This window comes from Cygnus atratus, chromosome 9 (assembly GCF_013377495.2).
Source record: "Cygnus atratus isolate AKBS03 ecotype Queensland, Australia chromosome 9, CAtr_DNAZoo_HiC_assembly, whole genome shotgun sequence".
NCBI classification, from domain to species: Eukaryota; Metazoa; Chordata; class Aves; order Anseriformes; family Anatidae; genus Cygnus; species Cygnus atratus.
Window position 1 is genome coordinate 16840603 of NC_066370.1, and position 24255 is coordinate 16864857.

A 24255-nucleotide genomic window follows, 5' to 3' on the forward strand; every position below is an offset into this window, starting at 1 on the left:
TGTGAGGATGTGAGCCGTCCTCACAATTCCAACAGCAAGGTCTTCGCAGGTGACTTTCCGTGGTGATTCCGTGTGGTCTGGCACATCCAGGCACTGGGAAAGGGGAGGGCAGTGCCATCCAGTGCAGGATGGAGGCATAGAAACAAAAGGCAGATTTAACATTGTGCTTCCTTCTTCTAGATATACGGAGGTACCCTGTTCATTCAAGGGTTAAGCTGTCTGGAGAGATGCAGCACCCAGGGCCAGGTATCTGTCAGGCCTGGACTGGAGGCTCGCCAAGACATGGGGATATATGGTTTTATTTCTGTTTTGTCATGTGGAGATTACTATGCAATGTCTGTAGGACAAGAAAGCTCTGGGGCATCTTAGGATATGCCCCGTGCTCCAAAAGAGCTTGTTTTGGTTTTGCAACACTCATATGCAAAGGCAAGATTTGATGCCTGAAGTGCTCCTTTTCCAAGGATTAAAAGGCACTGGCAAGGCTCTGCAAGATGACTATATTGCAAATCTTATCATGATCCAGTGTTGAGATCTGTTGGTTTCAGCAGCACAAATGTGCTGACAGATCTGTGTGTCTGCTTTTTGGTGATGATAGATTTTTTCAGAAGGTTGATCTGCGCCGCTGAACTCTGGTTGTAGCTCCCAAGCTCCCAGCTCTGAAGCCTGGAAGGTGGCATTGCAAGGGCTCTTCTTCATCACACCTGTGTCCTTCGTTTTAACCAAACTTCCTCTGAACTGGTAAAACCCTGGCCCAAAGGAACAGTTTCAGAGTGTTGTCATGGACTTAGCTTTGGTTCCTTTGCCTTAGATGCAGCCGAGTGACCCACATGAGGCAGTGGAGGAAGCAGCAGGAGTAACCAGGTTAGCTCTCCTGTTGTGCCAGCCAGGGGCTGAGACATTTGCTATCTTTACCCAGCAGCATGTGAGTTTTTGCAGATCTTGGTGTGAATAGAGCTTGTTCTCTCTTTTGTATGATCTCAAGAGAGTGCGAAACAAAGTCCTTTCTTACCCATCCAACTCTGCAGAGTCATCATATCCATCTCTGGCCTTTAAGGAGATGATTCTTCCTTGCGTACAGCAAAAGGTCCCAGGACGTCCTTCCTTAAGCTGTTGTAGTCTCATTGAAGCTACCTCATCTGTCCGTCTGTCTGTATGTAGCTCTAGCTGGAGAAGAGCAGACCTCTGTCACTACAACCGTGCACCCTCCTCTCGCGCTTCTCTGGCAGCAAGCGTGCTGTGAAATGCCTGCTCCCATGCTGCTTGGCTTTGTCTGTTGTGTGCTGAACTTCAGGAGGATGTTTAGCCATTTCTTCTCAACCCCATTGTGTAAATGAGGCTAATTTCAGCCTGCCGTGATGTGTGGGCTCGCTGGAACGTGACTGTAAATCCAGGCTTGAACATTTTCTTATAATGGACGGGGTGGCGATACTGCATTGCTGCCTTTAACCTCAGGCTGTCCTCAGACCAAGCCAGACTCTTCACAGCCCCATGCCAGTAAATCAAGTAGCTTTTGAATCAATGCACATAAAAGTCAAGGGAGAGAAGTTACGATGGAAAAGACCTATCGTACCTTGAGCCTGTCCCGCTGCAGAGGGGATGAGGCACTGTTGGGAATTTGCGGCGTTGCTCCAGGCCTGCCCACTGAGGCCAGGCAGGGTGAGAGTCATGCCTGGGGGAGATGTGGGGTCGAGGGAGATTGCCTGAGTTTCCTACAGCTTTTCCATCCTACTCATCTCTTTGCATTTCATTCCCTTGGCTATATTTTTGGCAAAGAAAACTGTTGTTGGTTGTATGTTCAATAAACCTGATATGTTAGTTCTCCTGCTCATTGTTTTTCACTCAGGGCTATGCCTGACTTTTCTTTAGAAGCATGTTTTTCTCACCTAATATTTAGTTTAAGATTGTAGAAGCTGGATGTAAAACCTTCTGGGACGTTTTAATCTGCCAAGAGGCTGCCTGAAAACAGAAGTTATCCAGCGTATTTCAGTAGTCCCTGTTTAGAAAACAGCACCCCCAAATCCTGTGTTGCCCCTTTGCCTTTCATCCCCTTGCCAACTATTGTCAGTTGTTTTAACCCCGATCTGGTGTCCGTGTCCCGTGTACCTTGCTCCCCTCCCCTTAGGGTTTCCATGTCTTTGAAAGTCTTGGTAACCAGAGCGTTCGTGTGTTGTGCTTTGCGATCATTTCAGACCAAGAATAATACGCCTGGAGCCAGCTGGATCCCTCAGTCCATATTGATACAACTATTCCCCTTAACCTGCCCACACTCAGTGCTACAACTGCAAATCTGAGGTCGGAAAGGAGCAATGATGGACAGCACTGTGAGCCCTGCTGCACGGCCACGGCCCTGCCTGGAAAGCAGCCCCAGCAGCACGCCCCACAGCCGGCAGCAGATGTATCTGGGTGCCCACTGGGGACCTTGTGAAGTTGAACATGTTTTCCTGACATGGATCTTCTCAGAACTGGTGGTCCTGGTGGTTGCTTTAATTCCCTTGATCTGCAGCCAGTCTCTCCTGAGAAATTGTCTCAGGCAAGGCCCTTGCTAAAGGTTGGCCAGTCTGGGTGATGGCTCCTCCTGGAGTTCTTTACCTATAAGCCCAAACAACACTTAGAAGCATGGTTAAGAACTGGATCAAGGACCCAGAAGGGCTGTGAGGTAGTTATCCTTGGAGATTGCTAGAACTCAAGTGGAAAAAGCCGATCTGATCCAACTTTGAAGTTATCCTGCATTGAGCGGGAGGTTGGACCTGAAGTGCAGAACAAAAGAGAGGATATTTAGCAAGTCACTGCCTGGTTTTCACTTCATGAACATCAGGGGAGACACGTTGGGTCGTTGTGCCACCTCTGCCTTTGGCTGCCAGATTATTTAGGTTACTGTGCATGATTTTGGTCTTCTACATTTTTTTTGGCTTGCTTTTGTTGTTCAGTTCTTCATGAGCTTTTGCAGACTCTTACTTGTTTGTCCCTGGGTCACACCCAGGTTGGTAGATGGATGCTCCCCCCAGTCATTGGCCATCTCTGGGTATGCTTCCAGTCTGGGATGTTCATCCCAACTTTATTTCCCACTTGTCCTTAAGTTTGTTTCATGCTTTGGAAGTAATCAACTCTTTAGTGTCAGGTAAGCTGGGAAAAAGCACAGCCAAAGACTCAAAGGAGAAATACATGTAGGGTGTAAGTCTCCTTAGCTGCAATGGCTGGTAGAGCATTAGGTGATGGGGGGACATGGTACAGGGAGGCCAGTTCTAGCAGTCGGTGACTCCCTGGGGCACTATCAGTTCGCCAGGTGATTAACTGTTTGTTTCTCCCTTAACGAAAATTTGTCTCAGATTAAAGCACTGTAATAGAAAGCTCAGATTTTGGAGCAGTCCCAAGTGTAGGTTAATATTTACAAGCTATCAGCTTCTGGTTGTATCTCCAACCCTTGCTAGTACAGAGGTAAAATCCTTTTAAAAATTGCTTTTGATCTTTCTGGTTCATGACATGGTGTTAGTAAGACACTTTCCATATGAAACTGGTAAATGTCTTAATGGAAATGTAAGTTTTTCTCATCCTTTCAGGGGCCAGTAACAGATGAGGAGCCCCCTACATACAAGGGCCATGGCTTTATAATGGAGCATAAGTGATGGACAGCATCTCTGCAGGATAGTCATGCTAGGAAATGTCAGATTGTTATTTCTGCCTCAGTGGCTTAAGATCATCTGTTTACCTAATGGACTTACATTTGCATTTTGCAGGTGTTGTGTTAATATTAATGTGTTGTCTGAATTGTTAATATTCCTTCACTTCAATGTTACATTAATGAAGGCTGCAGGGGATGGAAAAAAAGACCTGACTAATTAATTAAATGGGCAAAAAGCATCTTAAACTTTCCATCGTGCTGCCCTTTGCTTCCACCTAATGGGTCTTGGCATTTCTGGTCAGCAGCCATGTAACACATGCTGCTGTATGGAGCACTCAGCAACGGACTTGCTAATTTTTCTGACCCATAAATCACTTGCGTAAACTTTTAACTGCGAGGAAAAGTGCCTTTCATTCCTGCTTCCTTGTTTCAGTGGGAAATGCAGCCTGATAACAGGCGGTGCTGGGCTGATGTGTGGGGCCGGAGACTTTCACGTCAGGAGAGGGGCTGTCTGCATTTCTTCAGGAATTCTTTCCATTCCCCTCTTAGCCGGACTCTGGATGACATTAATATTATGTGTCTATGAAAGTATTCTTGTCATAAGGTCTGCTTTCAGAGCCAGTCACCTATCAAGCTGTACGTCTCAGGAATGTGGACTGCCAGCCCTCAGTCCTGCTTCTGTGGGGTATTTTCCCTCTCCTGGTTGGTGTCCCAGACCTGACTTTGCTTTGCTTTTTTTTGCCCTCCAGCAATTCCCATGGGCTGGAGAAAACTGTCTTGTGTCCCTGCTCAGGCTCTGGGTGGCTGGGGAGCATCCTAAAGTATTCCTGAAAGTGAGGTTTTCCAGCCCAAGTGGTGATTGCCCCTACGAGACCCATTAGAGAGAGACCCATTAGAGAACATTAAATGCTGAACACAGCATTTAGTTGTGTGCATTAGTGGTCACCAGTTATCCCCTCTGTGGAGAGCAAGCAGGGCCCTGACCATCCTTCTGGGGCTCCTCTGGGAGATGAGATCTCCATGAGCCAGTGGCTCCCCGGATCTGATACGGGTCCTTGGGAAGCTGGGCTGGGAATCCCGAGCTGCACGGCTGTTGGAGCTAAACACAGGGACTGCAAGCCCTTTACATTGTCTGCGCCACGGGGAAATGCTTAGGCGCAGTGACCTCAAAAATCTGGTAGTCCTGAGAAAAATTTGGAGAACGCTGCAGCTGGGGCTGAGGGAGCTGCTGAAGGTGGGCCTCCATGTCCTGTGTGGTTGAGGGTGTGGGTGCTGTTCTAAGCTTTCCTCCCTGGCCCGCGGCAGCTGAAGATGCTGTTTTGACACAGAGGGGCACTTCAGCTTCATGCCAGGTGTCTGAAGGTTGTCGCCAATTTGCATGAAAAGGAGCAGACTGCAGTCATATTAACGTTTAATGAAGAGGCACAGCCTGCAGAGACCGCGTCCTCTGCAAGCCTCTTTGCGATTAGATGCCGCTTCCTTCACCGCTTAGGCCAAGATGGGACTGGGAGGCTTTGGGACAGGAGCAGGCTTTGCCTGTATCCCCTTCACACAGATCTCAGGCGAGGCTGAGGAGCATGAGGCCAGGAGGAGAGCAGTTGCCATCGGCGCGGCCTAGTACCAGGAAGCACTGTAGGCCCCGTGGCCGCTTGTGCTGCCCTCAGCGCTCCGACGTCTGGCCTGACGTTGTGCTGCCAGATGAAGTCAGCTCTTCTGTGTAAAGCCCTGTCAATAATTTCAAAGGAAATAAGGCAAATGGTTGAGGTTTTGCCTTGCGGTTTAAATCCCTGTGTGCAAACCCGGTACATCAGGCTTTAAGCAATTAATTTCTAATCATGCCAAATGCCTTCGGTGGCCCAGCTTCAGGATTGGGAGCTTAAAGTTTTCCACTGTAGTGCACTTAATTTGGATAAAGTGAAGGGAGTGGTATCATGGCATTCCCAGTCTAAAGGTGCGAGAGTGGCCAGTAAATGACATTTGTATTCAGAAAGCCCTCCCGTGCATTTGCGTTTTAGGCATCCATTACTGGGAAGGCACCATAGCTAATAAAAAGGGCATTCATTATACCCCAGAAAGGGAGTTCATTAGAGGGAAAAGCCATTCTAGCTTAGTAAGAAATGAATCTGAAACTGCCTCAGAGCTGCTATTCTCATCAAGTTTCAATGTTAACAGTTTTAAGCAAGAGCTAATTGAGCAATCTCAGAAAGTGGAGTAATTCCATTATTCAGCTCTGCTTTGTTCAAGGCTACCACTAGCTGTGAAAGGAGCACAAATGACTTTCATCAGGCCAGGAACCACCGGTGTTCTTGCCTTTTACTCCTTTTTCTTCCAAAATTGTAGGGCTTTTGGTCTTTTGGCCATTGTCCTTGGCAAAGTGATCTCCACACCAACATTGTAAGGCTCACGTATAATGCTGCGATCCAATTCTTGGAAAACAGGGGTTTTAATTTTCATAACTCTTGAAGCAGCAGTGCATGGCTGAAGATGCTTCTGTTTGTTGGGTAGGCAGAGTGTCACTAGGAGGACGGTAGACCATTCTTGCTGGATTTTGATGGAAAAGGGCCATTGCAAGCTGCAGTCCAGCTACTTGCCAAAGAGCATGGTTCTGTCATAGGCTGCACTCTCAGGAGGTGCAGGCTTAGCTGATGTTCCTCTCAGAAGGGCTTTTATAGAAACCTCTCGAGTTCCTTTGCTTCGTGGAAGAGCTGTAATCAAAAACAAACGTACGTGATTTAAAGAAAAGAAGAAAAAGTCGTACCATACTCAGCATCTTTGGACTGAACGCTTTGGAGAGGATGTGTTGGAGAACTGTGATGCTGTTTGTTTACCACTTTCCTTCGGCAGCTGCTGCTGCTGTGGGGTGCGTTGCGGTGCGCAGTGCTGCTCGCAGCCTTTTGCGGAAGGTGACTTTCTCTTGGTGAGCACAGCAGGATTTAGAGTCACATTCCCAGGAGGTGGCTGTAGATCTGTTTGTTATGAGATTGTGCTGCCGCGATAATCCCCTGCAAGCCAGCAGAGAGGGAGGGCTCTCAGCAATGTAGTGCCCTCGGTAGGGGATGTATATCCGTCAGTGTCTCCAGAGCCTGCCCAGATACGCATGAACAGGCCAGGCCTTCCTTTTCTGTGCATCAGCTTCCCATGGCAATGTTCAATTCAAACGCAAACCAAGCGTGATGCCTTCACAGCTCTTCTGCCCTTTCACTGTTTGGATCCGGCATGGAGCTGGCAAGCAGACACGTAGCAGTGGGCTGAGAAACCAGAGGCCCTGATGTCTGGCCGAAGCACAGAGCAGGGACAGAAATCTCATCTGCACAGTCACTCAGAGCTTGGGAAGGAGTTTGGACAGCAAAAGGTTTGTTCCCTGTGCAGGGGGAGCAAATGCTTTGAGGGGCAGACGGCATGGAAATGAACAGATGGGGTTTTGTAGTGGGATAGGGAAAAGAAATTTGGTAACCTCTGCAGAAATGATTCGGTCACATTTGGCCTGAGTCTGTGATGCTGGAGAGATACTGGGGTTTACCTGGCGGCAGCTCACCTGAGTGGCTGGACTCCAGCTCAGGACGGTTCAGCTCTGTCCCTTTGGGAGCAGGTTGCCCCAGTGAGCTATGTATGGAGAGGGGACCAATTTCTCCAGTCTGCCAAAAGTAAGAAAAACCCTCCCATGGGAGAGCTAGGTGGTGATTTGGGTTTCTCTGTGTCTGCGCCTCAGCTACGAGAACACTTCCATCGCCTGGGATGCAGCCGGCGGTTACATCTTGCAGGAGGAGAGGGAGGTAAAGGAGAAGGCACGGGGGAAGAGCTGGGCTCATTTGTGCGGCCGTACCTCGCTGTCATTTGCTCTGAAGCCTGCGGGTCTGTTAGGCTGGTTGGTGGAAGGGGCAGATGTTTTAATGTCGCTTCACTTTAATCAAGCTGCCTGCCTTGTTCCTGCACTTACTGCATTGCAAACAAAGTACTTCTTGTCTGTTCCGTGCGGCGAACATTGCTTAGCTAATGTCATTTGTCAAGTTAATCAGGGAGAGTGGGCACTTCGATGGCTGCTGGATAGCCTGGCCACATTGCCATGGAAGCAAGCAGCCAAACAGTAAGTTGCCCTGCTTTGCTCTGCAGAGATTTGGCATGAGAAGCCAATATTTTATTTGCCATCAACAAAACAACTCACTGAGGATGCGAGTAGTTTTTCAAGGTTGACGTCAAGGGATTGGAAAGGGTCTAGCTAACCTTTTACAGAGCAGATAATAGCCCTGGTACTAAAGCAGCTCCGGTGTCTGAATGTACAGCTCCTCTCCCCATGTCCCAAGGATGCCCGGCTCTGTCAGGAGCTGTGCAAGAAGAGGTACAGCCCAGCATATTGGCTCTGGGGCTGCTGTCGAGGTGTCATCAGTCCTTCTCAGCTGGGTGGTTTGGTAGGTGCTTATTTGCCTTGCACAAGCCGTGGCCATCATCATTTAAGGTGCTTTGAAAAGCACCGAGTCCTGTGTTTTGAGACCATCTCAGAAGCCTGCAGTCTTGGTGGATTGTAGGAGCTGGCACGCTTTGATCACGTTTGAGACTCGGAGGCGAGTTCTTTTGAAACCCATACACTCCGGCTGACCTCTTGCATAAGGCAGGGTATAGAGTTTCACCCACTAACTCCTGCACCGAGCCCATAATTCATGAGCAAAAACTGGGTATTGAAAGAGCCGGCAGAAGATGCTTACATACGTTTCAGAGCCCTCGAGCCGTCCCACCCCTCCCTCCCCTCCCTCTCACATGTGCACGCGCTAAATGGTGCATGGAACAGGTTTGGAAACGCTCCCTCCTGCAGCCCGGGCGAGCGGGACAGCTGGTATCTGCAGGCACCTCCGCGAGGGACAGCCACCTGCCAGCCCCCAGCCCGCTCTGCGGGACAGCGGAGGAAACCTCGCATGAGCACGGAAAGGGCAAAAGTTCAGATCAGATTGTTTATGGGATTTTATGGAGGCGGGAGCCAAGGATAGCTCAGCTAATCCAGAGGAAACTGTAGCGATGGCGTTAGGCTGCATTTCACATGGGATTCATTCGGTGCACATTCAGATGGACTAGCCTTTCTGTCTCCATTTTTTTTAGCCATGAAATATTTTTCTTTGCGCTCCTGTCTGCCAGCCGCACCGAGCCAAGCTCCGAGCTCGGCTGTTCTAAGAAAAAAAGAAGAAAAAGAAGAAGAAGAAAAAAAGAAAACCCTCTTGTCATTGACCTCCCGATGAGTTACGGGGTGGCAGCGTGGCTGCTGGTGCAGATAGCAGCCGGTGCTGGCCCCTCTATGATCTAGAGCTGGGAAGGGTCCTCTGTGTTACACCTCATCTGTGTTCTCTGCTCCTCGCAAGGGCAAACCCCAGCTGTGTCTCCCAAAGCCTGCCCCTGCCTTGGGCAAGTGAACGAGATGAGGAGCTTTTCAACTCCGAACCTCTGTGATCATGTCCTGCACCCTGCCGTGGGTGCAAAGCCCGTGGATGCTTCCCAGTAAGGTTTTCCTGCCCGTGCTGTCAATCCAGCCCAAGCGCTAGGTACCTTGTCTCAATGCAGGCTGTCTTTGGTGCTGTCATGGGGCTGATTCTCCAGGTGTGGAGGTGCAGAACAGAGAGGGAGGGATTTTGCAGAGCAAAAATCTCTTGGTTTTCCTTTGGGTGGAAAAGCGTCTCTGACAGGAAGGCTCTCAGGTATTAGCTTCAGTTCAGAAGATGCAATGTCAGAACGAGGATATGCCCAGAAGATTTAAAAGCCCAAAGCCCTAAAATGGTAAAACAAAACTTATTAATCAGGTGAAAATTGCATCCAGCCCTAAGTGTCGCTAGAGGTAGGAGGTAAAGGCTTCACACTTGCGAGCAACAGGAGGAAGAAGAACCAGGGGGGCTGCCTGAGCACTTGCTGGTGGTGCTCATCTCCAGGACATGAGATAAGCACGTTGTGCCTGTGGCCAAGAGGAGATCCTGTTCGCAGGTGTTTATTGCTTTGTCTTCAGAAATGGTTTTGCAACTCATTCCTTCGAGGCCGCATCTTGAGGAAGGCGCAGGGACCCCATCGGCAGCTTTTGCCCATGTGTGCGTCTGTTCGCAGCCCGTGCTGTTCGCTGCTCATTGCTACGAGCTGGGTTGGGGCAGAAAGGCCTCCCCAGGTCTGAGCGTGGGCTGGCACAGCCCCGCACGTCTCCTTGGGGCTCTGCAAGCGTGCGCTGGTCCCCACGTGCCGTCTGCGAGCGCGGTGGCTGGGTGAGAGCTGCTGGATTCACCCACACCTGTGAGACGGGGATGCTGTAGCCCCCTGGCCACCCACCCCTGGGCGCCGCATGGCTGGGGCAGCCGGGGTGCCCAGCACCCTTGGGCCGTGCTGTCCCACAGCCCCCAGGCGCCGGTGACCATAGAGGGACCGATGTTGCCATCTGCTGGCTTAGCTGCACAGGAGCAGCAAGAGCTGTGCTCGGCCCTCTTGGAAGTCGCCCATCCCAAGCACGCACGGCCCCGGCACTCCTGCGTGGGGCTGCGGGCACGCTGACCGTGCTGCCCCATCCCGTGACCGTCTGGTAGCATCTGCCGTTCAGCTGGTGCTTTAGGGGGTGGGATCAGTCCCTTCCCATTTGGGCTGTGCCTCCCCACACTGCCTGTGCCACAGCGTGTCCCTCCTGCCCTCCCGAAAGGCTTTGAAACGTTGGCCTCTCGGCAGCAATAAGCTTCCCAGTGCTGGGAGAGCCCACAAAGCTCTTGTTAAGGGACCTCCTTCCCATTAAAGATGTGCATTTCCACTGCTGATTACAACCAGCGTGTGCTGATTCCTCCACTGGGCTCGTCTTTAATTATTTCCTTTCTCTTTCGAGTTTTTGGCACGTTCTCCCGGGCTGGGAGCGCATGGCAGCTGGAGCACGTACCCCGGGAGCGCAGCACCCTGCACATCCCACCAGGGCGTTGCCCCCGGCAGGGGCAGGGGGCTGCAGGACGCCGGCTCCATCCCAGATGCCCTAAGGCAGCCCTACAAAACTGCTACGTGGCGGCAGTGGGGCCGAGCTGGCGTCGTCAGTAATAGCTCGCTTGGGCATTGCGTGGAGCCTGAGGTTACTTCTGGAAATCTATTATCTTTTTTGGCAATTAGGACCGGTTAGGAGCCTTGGGAATACGTGCAGCAAATAGCAGGAAGCCCGGTTAAGCACATCTCGTTGCTTATCTGAGCCCAGTTAAAACAAGTCTCCCACGGCACGGCCCTACAGCGGGCAGCAAAACCCGTAATGCTCCACAGCCGATCCCCAGCGCTGGGGCTGCTTCGCTTTGCAGCGTGCGGCCCTGGGGATTTCCACTCAGTGAGTCCGGAGGCAGAAGGGGGGAGCTCAGCCCAGCCTGGGCAACCCCCAGGAGGTCCCACTGAGAAGCACCCAGGGTCCTTGCACCGCCGGGATGCCGGAGGCAGGGCTGCGTGGCGGGCCCCGACCACACATGTCGGTCTTGGGATGGAAACAACGAGACGCTGTTTTCTCTGGACCGAGAAGAGAGCGGCGCGTGTTTGTTTTCCGTGCTATCTCTTGCACAGCGTTTGTTTTGCTTGTCGAGCGTTTCAGGAGATAAAATGACCTAAAGGGAGATTATTTTATCCTAATTTAAGCTGTCAATTTATCGCTGACTTCTGCCTGCCTGTACTAGTAAGGCAGGCTGTTCCGAGTCCCTGGGGAAACCGCTGCTAGAAAGTGAGAATTTGGGGGGGGATTTGCTGCAGTCTCGCATCTAATCTTCATTTTTAACAGCCACTGCAAGCTGCTCCCTCATCCCCCCGTGTCCTGTTAGTCCCCATTGCTCTGGACTGGCCAGTAGCTAATAAATCGCTTCGCGTCCCAGGGGAATCCCCTCTCTAACCGGGACCCGGGGTTGTGTTTCTCCTGCTGCAGGCTGGTGGAGGAGTTCATGCTGCTGGCGAACATGGCCGTGGCCCATCAGATCTACCGCTCCTTCCCCGAGCAGGCCTTGCTTCGCCGTCACCCGCCGCCCCAGACCAAGCTGCTGAAAGACCTGATGGAGTTCTGCAACCAAGTCGGCCTCGACATCGACTTCAGCACTGCGGGGACCCTGCACGTGAGTGCGCTGGCCTGGTGGGGGCTACAGGGGGGGGCGGTTGTGTGACGGTGTGTTTGCAGCGTGGGGTTTGTCCCCTGCCCTGTCTCTCCCTGCTCCCCCTCGAGGCAGCGGTGCGAGGAGCACTGAGAGGCCACCGTCCTTCCAGCCCCTGCAGCGCTGGTGGGAGAGCGTTGCTGCTGAGAGAAGGGGAGGAAGGAGGGCAGGAGTGCCAGGGCCAGGCAGGGCTTTCAGGACAAAAAGCACCCGTGCAGTCACCCCAGGCTCCACCAAGCTCTTCTGGATGAGTCCGAGCTGAGCCAGTAGCTTTTCCATGCCGAAACAAAACACCTCCTTCACTCCCTCTCGACCCCACCAGTGCTGAGCAGGGGTGGCCCAGCTTGTCCTGCTCAGGCAGTGCTGGGCTCAGAGCTTGGAGCGGGGTGAGGAGACCTTGCAAGTGCCCAAGTTCCTCCTCTCTGTGCAAAGAAGAGCAATAGGAAGGATGTCTCGGTGCAGGAGCACCTGCTGGGACACCCAGATTTCCTTTCTTTGCCTTCTTGGGAGATCCTGGGCAGGTCACTTGCTCTGTACCGCAGGGGAGGTGGCTCTGTAAGGAGGTGTTTCTGTCTGGACTGCTGAACATCTCAGGGAGGGGAGGGAACGGGGAATGGGAAGGACATTCCCAGCAGTGCTGGGAAAGGTCAGGCACAGCCAGCATGGGAAGGATCGGAGCGATCCTCTGTCCCGAGGCTGAACTCCAGCTGAACAGCGCAGGTTCCAGGATTTTCTTTACTCGTTGCAACTGGACTGTGGATAATCCTCCGTTAAGCACATCCCCGCTGGCCTCCCTCACGCCCCTCCATCGGCTGGGACTGCTTTCCCCGCTCGCTGGCTGTGACCAAGCAATGTCAGCAGACACGGGGCTGCGCGCTCAGCTCCTCTTCCATGCTCTGAACTCTCCCAGCCCCTTCCTTGCTGGTAGCCCCAGGAGGTGACCTCCCATCCCCACATCTCCCCAGGGTCCCATTACTGCGTGTGCTGAAGCTCTCGGTGTCTGGATGGGAGCCAGACACAGGTCGGGAGAGGGGTTACGAGCGCTCTTGCATGCTGCACGGCAGCCAGCGGTCCCTGTGCTCCCTGCCTGCAGCCCCGTGAGGTGGCTCAGTGCTCAGAAGCTCTGTGTGCAGTCCTGGTGGGGCTGTGCTGCCTGATGGGACCAGAGCAAAACCCAGCTTTCCATGGGCTCTTAGTTTTACGAGAGGACTTGCAGGGAAAAGAGGAATTAGGCTCGGATGAGCTGCTGTTCTCCCCAGTACGATCCGTCTGATTCCCCCTACTGCCACTGCTTGCCAGGACTGAAAACTGTCTCTTCTTCTCCTCCAGAAAAGCTTAAATGAAACATTTGGGGCTGACAAGTACTCCGAAGCCAGGAAAGAAGTGCTGACCAACATGTTCTCCAGGCCCATGCAGGTAAGACCCGCACCGTGCTGTCAGACACATCTGCTGTAGCTCTCTGCTGTGGCTCCATCTTCACCCTGGCCCTTTCTGCATTATCATAGCTCATCATTTCGTAGAGGGAGAGCGAATGGATGCTGATCCCAGTGCTGTGGGGCTCCCAGCAGATTCCACTAGTGCTTTCAGCCCCATGCAGCTGGCATTGCGGATATCCCCCGGGCAGCAGAGCTTTACTGGATGGCAGGGTCAGGCTGAGCCTTTCCTCGTGCCCCACAGTTCCCCTGTGGGGTTTCAGCATTTTACACTTTGAAGTTATATGCAGGACACTCGCAGACTCACAAGGACCCAGTGGGCACCATGAAGAGCTGGCTTATGTTTGTGCCAGCTCCTCATGTCATGGTATCCAAACTGGCTTCTTGTCCAGAGAAGGAAACAGGAGTCAGGACAAAGCAGCGGTGTGGGACTGGCCACAGATCACAGTTTGGTGCCAGACATGCTCTTAGAAGCAGGAAAACTCTGGAAACCCTTTGGTCTCCCTCCAGGCCAAGAAACCTTCTGTAAAGGTCTGTGCAGGGGAGGCTTGTTGTGCTGCTCCCAGTGATTGTCATGTTTGATGCGTCTGCAGCTCAGGACACTTACTTGGGTGCTTATCACCATCAAAAAAAAAAGTTTTTACGGAGCATCTGCCTTTCTGTATTTGCAGCTGGGCATAGTGCAGCCTCTTCTGAGGGAAGTCCTACCCCACAGGGAAAAGGGGCATGTTGCTGGAACGGTCTCTCTGCTGTGGCCTGCTGATCGCTGCAGGAATGAATCATCCTCCCAACATCGCTCATTTCACTGTCACTCTTCTAATTAGCTCATTTGCTCCATTTACTCATTAGCAGTTGCCTGAAGTCCTGCTGTACTTTAGTGACTTAATGCTTGCAAGCGGAATTGGGGACCAAAAACATTTAGTAAATCACCTCCTTGTGTGTGTGTTCAGCTCAGGAGTGCTGCCTTGTAGGTAGTGTCCTCTGGAGCTGGCTGCATTGTCCCACATCCTGTGTCCTGCTTTGGTTTGTCCTGGTCCCTTCTGTCACGTCTTCCTTTTCTGGTGGAAGGTGCTAACAGGTGACGCGCATTCCCTTGGGTCTCTCCGTGGTCCTGCTGACTGGTGCAAACCTGGAGCAAGCCCAGCTGCTGGCTGGGAGGGATGAGCAAGGCAGAAGGAACTTGGCTCTGTGCTGACATGGAGGAGGAGACGAGCTTTTTGGGACCCACTGACTTGCTCAGTTCTTCTCTCTGTGATCAGAGAGGTGGCGGGCGTGCTCTGAAATACCTCCCGGTGCCTATTGCATTCGCAGGGCCACGTCTTAACAAGTTAACGCAGTATGTGAAGACGTATGAAGGCTCAGTAAATGAAGTCTTCCGGGGAGTAGGTAACAGTTTGGGGAAGAAGAAACAAGAGAGGGAGCTTTTAGAGGAGATATTCCACAAGACACGGGATTTTGGCAGGAACTAGGCTCACAACCTCCTCAGACGTTGAAGGTGCCCTTGTGTTCAGGTGTGCTGTGCAGTCCCCTCTCTCCTGGCAGACCCGCTGTCTGGCACGCTCGCGTAATAGCCAAAACCCAGTTTGCAGCTGAGCCCACCGGCCCTGCAGGACAGCCTCTGGGTGGTGAGCGCTGCTCCTGCCTGCCCTGATGTGCGATGGGATGCTCTTCTTGCTGAAAGCTGTGCATGAGCCAGAAGGAGCGCAAATCTGTCTTGATCCTGGGATGAGCACATGCACGTGGCCGTTAGCTGAGGCGTTGTTTGGTTTGTAAATGGAGTGCCAGGCTTGCCCAGAGCCATCAGCCAAGTTAACAGATGCTCCCCTCCCATCTTCAGGGCCACTTCCCAATCTGATCCAGGACGTGCGTGCAGCGGTGTGTCCATAGGATCTCTGCTCTGTAAAGGACTGCGGGGCTGCCAGGGTGACAGAGACGGTGTTGTCCTCTGCACTCCGCGTTCCCTGACCACACTCGCTGTGAGCTGGACTGGTGGGCAAGCGCTCACAGCTCCCCCAAAACCCCAAGCAATTTAGATCCCCACTATTGTTCCTACTGCTAAGTGCAGAGGATGGGCAGTGCAAAGCCGTGTCAGTGCCCCTCGGAAGGGGCAGGCAGCCACAAAGCGGAAGCTTTCCCTGGGAAGAGGACTTTTTGCTGTCTGCCCCTGGTATTGGAGCAGATGGGAAGGAAAACCAGCCCCATCCTGCCTGTCTCCATGGCCTCTAATGGGGGAGAGCAGAGATCTGCGTGCTGGCAGCTGCAGAGCGTGGAGATGCAAGAGCCCGTGCCGGTGTCGAGAGCTGAGCCATCGCTGTGACAGATGGCGTGGAGGGGCCCAGGGCGCTGAGGGCTGACCCATGTCCCTGCACACGTCTCAGCCCCCAGTGATGAAGCTGGTGTTTCAGGGACAAGGCTGCAGTCAAGCCAGCCATAACAAGCAGCCCACAGGTTGAACCTGTGCTCACGTCACCCTGAATCTTCCATCTTTGCTGCATGCCGGTGGTCAAGGCATCAGCCTTGTGGAGGAGGAGGAGATGGGGAGCAACTGGTAACGTGTGTGTCTGCGGGAGCGCCTGGATTGCCACGCCAGGAGGCTCGTAACAGATGAAAGAGCAGCGACATATAATTTTTCAGGGGCTCAGTCACTCGGGGATTCAATCTGTCCATAAGAGCGAAGCCACCCCTGGTTGGCTGGGGCTGATTTATTTCACGGTTCTCCTGGGACCGCAGCAATCAGACCCCCGGCTTGGAGACCACTTGTGGGTCAAATCTGTTAATGGGAAAACATCTGCTTTGTGTCGGGCTGGTGTCACCGGATAGCTCTGTCGTGGTGCTGAGGACAGGTATCAGACAAGTGTCAGACTGGGCTCCCTGCGGTGCGAAACCTTGCCACAGCTCAGAGGAGTGTTTTTGCTGCGGTACCCAAGCTGTTCGTAGCCTCGGTGAGGGTCGTGAGCTGTCAACAGGGTGTCAGAAATAGGCCTGGCCCCAGCCGCAGCGGGGTTTGGCCAGCACATCTCTTGGGAAGAAGCAAGCAGCATCTTTTCCAGCTTGAAACAAGACACGGGGTGCCTCTCTCTGCTGGGTGTAGGGCAGGGATGGGCGCTTCCCAGTGGTTTCTCATAGCAAAAATTTCGACCTGTGCTATCAGACAGGTGCATTCTGCCTTCTGGACATCCCTCCCTGCCTGCCTGGCATTGTGGGGAGCTTCCTCCCCTCTGCCCAGGAGCCTGGCAGCAGTGGCTGGAACCCCCCCGTAACGCCGCGCTGTCTGTCAGCACAAGGGCACTTGTCTTTCCCCGCAGCAGCCTCCAGAGCCTAGCGTGTGTCCCTGCCCGACCGCGCAGAGCCTCGTTCGGAGGGAGCCGAGCTAATTGAGTGGAGACCATACTTCGTGAAGTCCATCAGAAACAATTTAATGCGGGGTTGTGGAAATTGGCAGCCATCTCAGCTCCTATCCCAGCTCTTGGGTCTCATAATAAGGCCGGGACCGATGCTGCTTTTTTTAACCTGCTTTATTTTCTTGCCCGGATCAGTGCGGAGCTGCTCAGCAGGAGCTGGCTGCGCTGCTGGGCTGGAGAACCGAGGATGCAGCTGCCCAAACCGTGGATCCCAGGACGGCTCTGTAATCAGAGCTGGCTACTCCTGTTTTTTTTTTAAATCACTTGCTCTGATTTTTAAACGGGTTCGTTCAATCGCCACTGTGCCGTGACCCCTCCGCAACCCCTCTGACCCATGCAGCCTCCCCTCCCCGCCTGGGCTCGGCCCCGTTGTTTTCCCAGCCCCGAGGGCTGGTGTTTCACAGATGTGAAAATAAAAGCTGTAACGTGCGTGATAACAGGGGCGGTGCAGCCAGGAGAGCTTCCCACTGAAGAGGCCGCTGGAAGGCGCGGGGCCAGGTGTTGGTTTAGCTGGGCACTCTAGCCGCTCGGCTTCCCAGCTGTCATCGTGGGATGAAGCAGCAGGGATGGCAGCGGGGCTGTCTCCTCCTCCTCCTCGGGCAGCAGAGCTGCTCATCCCAGCCCCTGGTGCTCTCCGAGCAGAGGAGATGGGTGTGCAGAGCCTGCGGCCAGACCCAGAACCAAAGAGGCTGGCACGGAGCTGCTCGGGGAGAGCATCTGCTGCAGGCACAGGATGAGCTGTGCTCTCTCCTTTCACTCTGCTCCTCTGCACACACGGGGTTTGTGAAAGAGCCCCACGGCCTGAGTCAAAGCAGGAGGCTGCTTAAACCCACGCGTGGCTTGAAGGTCAATGCAATCCTTGGGGCGAGCCAGGGTGAACCCCTGCAGGGTGCCTGGCGCTGCACGAGGAGCGCAGGGGACATGGGTCTGCTGGCAGCTACTGGTTGCTGGGGCTTCACCCCCTGTGCTGCTCAGTTCCTGCAGCACCCGCCTTGTCTCTCTGCAGCCCAAACGGAGCAGCAGGTGAGGGACCATCAGCTGCTCAGGCTCTGTCTCACAGCCTGAGACCCCACCAGCTCCATGCAGGGTCCATCCCCCACCCTCACTCACCCCGTTCCCTTGACTTCTCGCCCCCTTCCAGATGGCTCTGTACTTCTGCACCGGCGTCCTGAAGGACGAGACCCTCTTCCGCCACTACGCCCTGAACGTGCCCTTCTACACCCACTTCACCTCGCCCATCCGCCGCTACGCCGATGTCATCGTGCACCGTCTGCTCTCCGCCTCGCTCGGTGGGTGCCGCCGCGCCGAGCAGCTCCGGGTGCTGCGAGGGGAGGAGGGGGCTGCCCCCACACAGGCAGGGCTCCTGGGTCCCTGCCTCGCCTGCCACGGGTGCAGGGTGCTTGGGGTCTGCATCCCACCGGGCAGCTCCCTGGCACAGGGGTGTCCTCGGCGAGCGGGGACATGGGAGATGGTATTTGGGTCCAGGCTGCTGTGGGGCATCTCTGGAGGAGGGAATATGGGCCTGATGTTGTCGCTTGTCTCCTTCTCAGGTGCCAGCGCCCCCATCAAGCTGGAGAAAGATGCCCTCCAGAGACAAGCAGACCACTGCAACGACCGCAAGATGGCTTCCAAGAGGGTGCAGGAGCTCAGCGCTGACCTCTTCTTTGCCATCTTCGTCAGGGTAGGAGCCAGGAACGTCTTCCCCTGAGGTGTTTGTTGAATTATCGCCATGAAGGCTCAGCCTAGACCACCAGGGCAGAGGGCTGCCTGGCTGCCTGGCTCTCCAGCTGGCCAGGGGGAAGGCCAGCAGAGAGGGGACACGCTGAGTGCGCATCGCTCAGCTCCCCCAGACACTGCACAGTGAGATGGGGCTCCCCGTGGAGACAGCCGGGTGGGGACGCTGGTGTAGTGACTGCGCTGTCTCCCGGCAGGAGTGCGGTCCTCTGGAGTCTGAGGCCATGGTGATGGGCGTACTGAACGAGGCCTTCGATGTCCTGGTGCTGAAGTTTGGAGTCCAGAAGCGCATCTACTGCAACGTAAGTGACTCGCCGTAACTGCCTGCCTGACGCTGGCAGCGCCGTTGCTGCCTCACCAGAGGCGGCTGCAGCGTGCTGCGGGTGATCTAGTCTTGTTAAAAGGGGATAAAGGCAGATTTGTGAGGATGGAGATCCACGTGGGGCTGAAGGGAGGAAAGGGAGAGAGGCTGATTTTCATTTTCTTTAATCACGCGGTATATCTGGGGCTGTGACAGCACTGCTGTAGGCCAGCACCTGCGGTTAGTGACAGCAGCTTCTCTTAATAACCTGGTTATATGGCTGGCAATGACATCTTTAAACAGGACATATAGCGTGATCTATGGGCTGTTTGTGTATCGCAGCAGCTCCTGATTTACGTGCTGAGCTCAGACTCATGGGCTGCTGCATCCCGGCTGTTACAGAGCTGCAGAGGACTTTATGCAGCGTGCTGGGCAAAAGCAGCGTCAAACTCCCATCACAGCCGCAGTCGAGGGGGAAGCGGGGCTGAAGGTGCTGGGGGCCACAGGCTGCTATCAATGTGCTCCCTGCCTGCAGGCACTGCCCTTGCTGGGCTTCCACTTCCAGAAGGTGGGGAGGAAGCCGGAGCTGACACTCATGTGGGAGCCAGAGAAGCCGGAGCAAGAATCTCTGTCCCAGGTAAGACCCCGCAGCACAGGACAGACTCATAAGACCATGGGGCAGGCGTGGAAGCTGTGTGCAACTCATGGACCCCATGATCTTCACAAGGATGGCTCTGGGAGGCACGACTGCCTTATAGACAGTCCTGCTGTCCCTCTGTGCCCCCATCCCAGTGAGCCCAACCTCAGCCTCCATCTCCTCTCCCAGCAGGGCTTGCATCCAGCCCTCTCCACCCCATCGCTGCCCCCACATTTGACCCCACCACTGCCTTCAGACTCTGCCCTATCTACTGTGTGTGTTGCCTCCCAGTCCACTTTCCTCCATGAATTTAATTACCGTGCTGTTTACTTCCTTCTTCCAGATGATCAATTAAGATGTTAAGTAAGATCAGACCTAAGGCAGCTCCTGTCTAGACCCTGCCCCCCTTGCTGGCGCAGCCCTGCCATCGGGTTTCTGCCCGTGTGATAGGGCTGAGACCCAATTAGGAGCAATTTTTTTTTTTTTAAGTCAGACTTCCTGAGATGCAGTGTCAAATGGTTTAACAACATCTAGAAATCTCTCTCTTGTGTCCCTGTCATCTATTAACTTGGTGACTCAATCAAAGGGAGCAATCGCATTTGTCTGGCTTGATTAAGTGGTGCCTCTCTGCCAACTTTTGTCTGGCATAGCTGTAAAATCACAGCTGTGTTGATTGCCTTGATCTTTGCCTGGGCGGGGATGGGAGGACTGAATTCAACCCTGTCCTGCACTGAGGGCTCTGGGCTGGCTGGAGAGGACTCCCCATGCAGGGACCCCTCCAGCTGACACGATGCGTGTCCTGGAAAATCCTTTCCCTCCAAGGGGAGATGTTGCCAGCTCGGGAGGGTCAGAGTCAGCAGAGCTCCCCGGCTCTCGCAGCCTTTCTGCAGGACTGGCCTCCTCTTGAGCTGCGCTTTTATTTCCCAGCTTGGCTCAGAGAAGCCCCTGGATGTGTCTGAAGTGGCCTCAGCTCCTCCTTTCCTACAGGAGTGGGTATCACTTACACCCTAGCAGGGACCTGCAAGAAAAATGATGCCCCTGCATGAGCAGGGCCCATTTTGGTTAAGCAAACACTTAGCAATGGGGGAAACCCCTCCATGAGTCCTCCACGCCTCCTAAGAAAACACCAGAGCCTCCCTGGGGAGCATGCTCTGAGCTCTCCTGAGCCAGCAGATCCCCGAGTCAATAAACCTGCAGCCTTGTGATGAGCCGGACTGCCCAGGAGCCACGCTGAAGGGCAGGAGCCATCACCCTGGCACCGTGGCGCTGAGCACCCCCTGCTCCAGCCTGGCCCCAGCCCTGGACACCTGCTTCCCAGTTTGGCTCACCCCAGCCAGGAGTGGGAAGGCTGCTTGCAGGAAGCCGGGCAGGGGTCTGGGCTGGCCGCCCCACTGCAGAGGGGAGACGTGGGCCCCCACCCCACACATCACCTCCTTCTGCCCCAAACTTCAGGAGATCACCAGGGCTTGAGTACGAAGCAGAGCTAAGACTGTGACGTTTGATGTGAAATCATGCCGTTCCTTGGCAGTTCAGCGAAACAACGAGGCGGGATTGCCAAGGGAGAGCCCTGATAATCCCCACGTGACCCCCCCCAGACATGGGGGTCTTCCCCCATGCGCTCCTGCCAGCCGGGGTGGGCGGGGGGGCTGCTGCAGCGATGTGCGCAGCCGGCTGCAGAAGGACTTCTCTGGGCTTCGCTCCTCGCTGCCCCCTTTGATGCATTTAAGCCTCGGTGAGGTTCTCCTGCTTGGAATGATGAATCGGGAGCAGCAGGCGTTGGATGAGCGGGGAGGACAAGGTTACCCCAGGTGGCTCCGTGCCTGCTCCTCCTCACTAAAAGCCAGGAGCGATGGCCCTGCTGGGCCTTGGGGACGTGGCAGGCAGCGAGCAGGGGCTGAGCCCGCACACGCCAGGGTATGGCCCCGCGGTGGTCACATGCATCCCCTGCCCGCTGTCCCAGCCAGCCCGTTATCCCCACGCTGGGAGCAGAGCTGATCGATGATTTACGTTTCTAATCTGCACAATTGCATGAAGAGATCGATTGCGGGGGGGGGGGGGGGGGGCAGGGAGGCGGCGGCAGGCAGCGGCGCATTCCTGAGCAGGAGGAATTGATTTTCTCCAGTCTTGATTCCCTCGCATCCCTCTCAACCAAATATGCCCCCTTCCCGGGTCTTCTCTCGCTGTACAGGCACGGGCGGTCATTCCCTCGTTATGGGATGACGAGAAAACGCTCGGTGTCCTTTGGGGACACCGCAGCTCGCCTTTGGCACTCGGCCAGGCCACTGCATTTGGCGATGCTGTGCGTTCTGCAGCGAGACACAGGCAGGCGCTAGGGAGATGGGGACCTAAAGGCAAGGGCGCAGCCACCCGTGCTCCTGCCCCGAGCACACAGAGGACAAATCGGGGCCTGACCAGGCTGGGCTAAGTGAAGGTGTGTTTTTGGGAGGCTCATTTCAGTTGCTTTGGGTTCCCCAGCTGGCTCTGCAGCACAGCTGTGGGGCTCTCGGAGCTGCTGCGTGCGGCCCCATGCTCAGTGCAGGTGCCACAGCGCAGGCGCAAAAGCCAGCGCGACTCAAACCAAACCCTGGTCTGATGCCAACCCGCTGAGAAACCCTCTCCTCTCTCTCTCTCTCTCTCTGCCCTCGCTGAAGGTGATCACCATTTTCACGCTGGTGGAGGTCGTGCTGAAGTCAGAGGGCGTCCCCCTCAAGTACAGTGCCCTGCTCAAGAGACCCAGCTCGGAGAAGTGAGCGTGCCCTGCCTTGCTGCTCCTGCTGCAACCTTCATCCCCAACACCACACCGGCACCCGCGGGGGACAGAGGGGACCCACAAGGAGTCTGGGGATTTGGTTTTTAAAACCGTTGTCATTTTATTTCTGGTTTGGATTTTAACCCAGCCTGGCGGGCTGGGAGCAGGGTCCAGGGCTTTCCCCAGAGTATTTCTACTCAAAAGATATTTTTAGCTTTGTGCTTTTTTTTTTTTTTTTAAAGGCAGTGGGTGCCCAGCCTTTACCACTGCGGGTGACTGGGGTGAGGGACCAGTGTCCCCAGGAGCGGAAGGGCTGCTTTAGACTGGGTGCTCGTCCCTGGGTGGGCTGATGGGGAGGGAGCCAAGGGGCTGCGCAGGAGGGTTCCTGGCTGGGCTGTGTATCGTGAAATAAAGCCAGGTCAGCAGCCATGCTGGGTCTGTGTGCAGGTTTTATTTTGCCTCCTTTTCCAGCCAGCAATCCTGCCATAGCTCATCTCCTGGGGATTCCTGTGCCCCTGTCGCATCCCAGAGCCTTGCGAAATCCAAGCCCTGGTATTTGCTCAGCTGGAGGTGGGGATCAGGGAGACGGTGCGTGCTCCCGGCCCGCGCTGCGGCGGCTAATCCCTCAGTCTGAGCCCCCACTGGCAGTCACTGGGCGTGACTGCTCCAGCCTCCTGCACCCTGGCCTCCAGCCTAATCCCACACAGGACTCTTCGGCTCGAGCTGGGGCTGTCCCGGGCTCTGCGCCTGCCTGAGGCTGCGCTTCGCCTGCTGCCAGCACGGCGCGTTGTGGCACTCGCAGGTGGATTGTCCTGGGACACCGAGGAACATGCGCCGTGTCCCAGCTTCTCCCTACCGAGTGGGAGAGAAGCACCCAGCCCTCACAGCCCAGCGCCAATGTCTCTTGGTCCCTGTGTCCCCAACCCGCCTGGTCCCACACCAGCCCCCAGAGCTGATGCTCCCTGTGGCCGTGGGTTGGCACCGGGCTGCAGGATGGGCTTGTGGGTGAAAGCAGCTGCATCGTTCCTAACACACACAAGCAGCCCTTCAGCTGCCCTCATCCCTGGTTGGGGACATCCCGGGCACTTGAGGCAGCCCTGGGAGTTACGGCTTAGTCTGGTGAGGATGGCTTTGTGGGGTGCCTCATCCATCAGCCACACTGTCCCCATGGTGCTCGCTGCTCTGTCAGCCTCCGCTTCATCACCCCGTGGGCCAGGCAGCTGTGAGCAGCGACCGACGGAGGGATCGATTTCTGGGAGGGGGAGCGGCTCCATCGTGCCAGGCAGGGAAGGAGCACAGGCACCACACTTTGCTCCGCATCATCAGTGGTGACAGATGTGGCCCTGGCACGGACACAACTGCCTCTTGCCGCAGCAGGGACCTGGCTGAGCCCAGGTTACCCGGGTCAGGATGGGTGATTGGGCCCTGGGGTGGATCAGGGCTGGGTACAGCATGTACCTAGAGAGCTGGCGAGCTGTCACGGTGCCTTGTGGTACCAGGGGCTGGGCTACTGGAATCCCGAGTGCGTCTGTGTGCCATGACCCTGGCATCCTTGTGTCACCTCTCCCAAAATGCTGGCAAGGGTCGGGGTCACATCAGTCTGTTCCTCTGTGGGTTTTCTGCTCTCCTGCCACGCCGAGCTGTGCCCCTGCTCTGCAGCAGGCACCATGGGATGGTGTCCCCCGGGAGAGGGGACCTGAGGACACTGACACCAACAGCAAGGTGTCCTCCCCTACCCTTCAGCCCGGCGTCCCCTCCTCAGGTTGTCTCTCTGGGAAACGAGACCAATCCAGCCCAGCCCAGCGTGTCTGCAAAAACAGCCCTTTGCCCTGCGCCCTCCCTGCCTGTCCCCAGGGTCCCCTCCTCCCTGCGAGGAGCTGGAGAGCCCCAGGTACTCGCACAGCCTCGGGGACCCCGCCTGCCCCAGGGCCACCCAGCTCCCCGGGGGCACGTTGGAGGTCCTGCCTTGCCAGTGGGGGGGGACGGGTGCCCCCAGGGAAGGCTGGGGACACTGGGAGGGCAGGGCTGGGAGATGTCCCTGAATGTTATCAGCCCATCGTCTCACCCGCAGCAGGGGCTCAGCCCTCCGGCAGGACAGGGCAGGGCCATAAAGGGCTGTCCCCCCCCCTGCCCTGGACACAGGTGGCCTTCAGGGAGGGACCCCGGGGTGGGCAGTATGGGACGGCTGCTGTCCCCTGGGACCTGCATCCTCCTCCTCCTCCTCGCCCCGCTCGCCGCCGCGGCCTCAGGTGAGAGCTTGAAGGGGGCTGTGAGGG

At 55.2% G+C, this 24255-nt stretch overlaps 1 protein-coding gene across 1 annotated transcript in view; it reads left to right on the forward strand.

Moving 5' to 3' along the window:
• The window catches only part of DIS3L2 (DIS3 like 3'-5' exoribonuclease 2), a 192329-nt gene extending 169922 nt beyond the window's left edge, over positions 1-22407 (forward strand). Inside the window, 7 exon segments of the mRNA XM_035544858.2 lie at positions 11505-11688; positions 13054-13140; positions 17700-17847; positions 18109-18239; positions 18490-18594; positions 19129-19230; positions 21882-22407. Of these exon segments, the coding sequence (XP_035400751.1) occupies positions 11505-11688; positions 13054-13140; positions 17700-17847; positions 18109-18239; positions 18490-18594; positions 19129-19230; positions 21882-21980 (856 nt within the window). The 3' untranslated portion in view covers positions 21981-22407.
• Positions 22408-24255: the final 1848 nt, after the last annotated feature.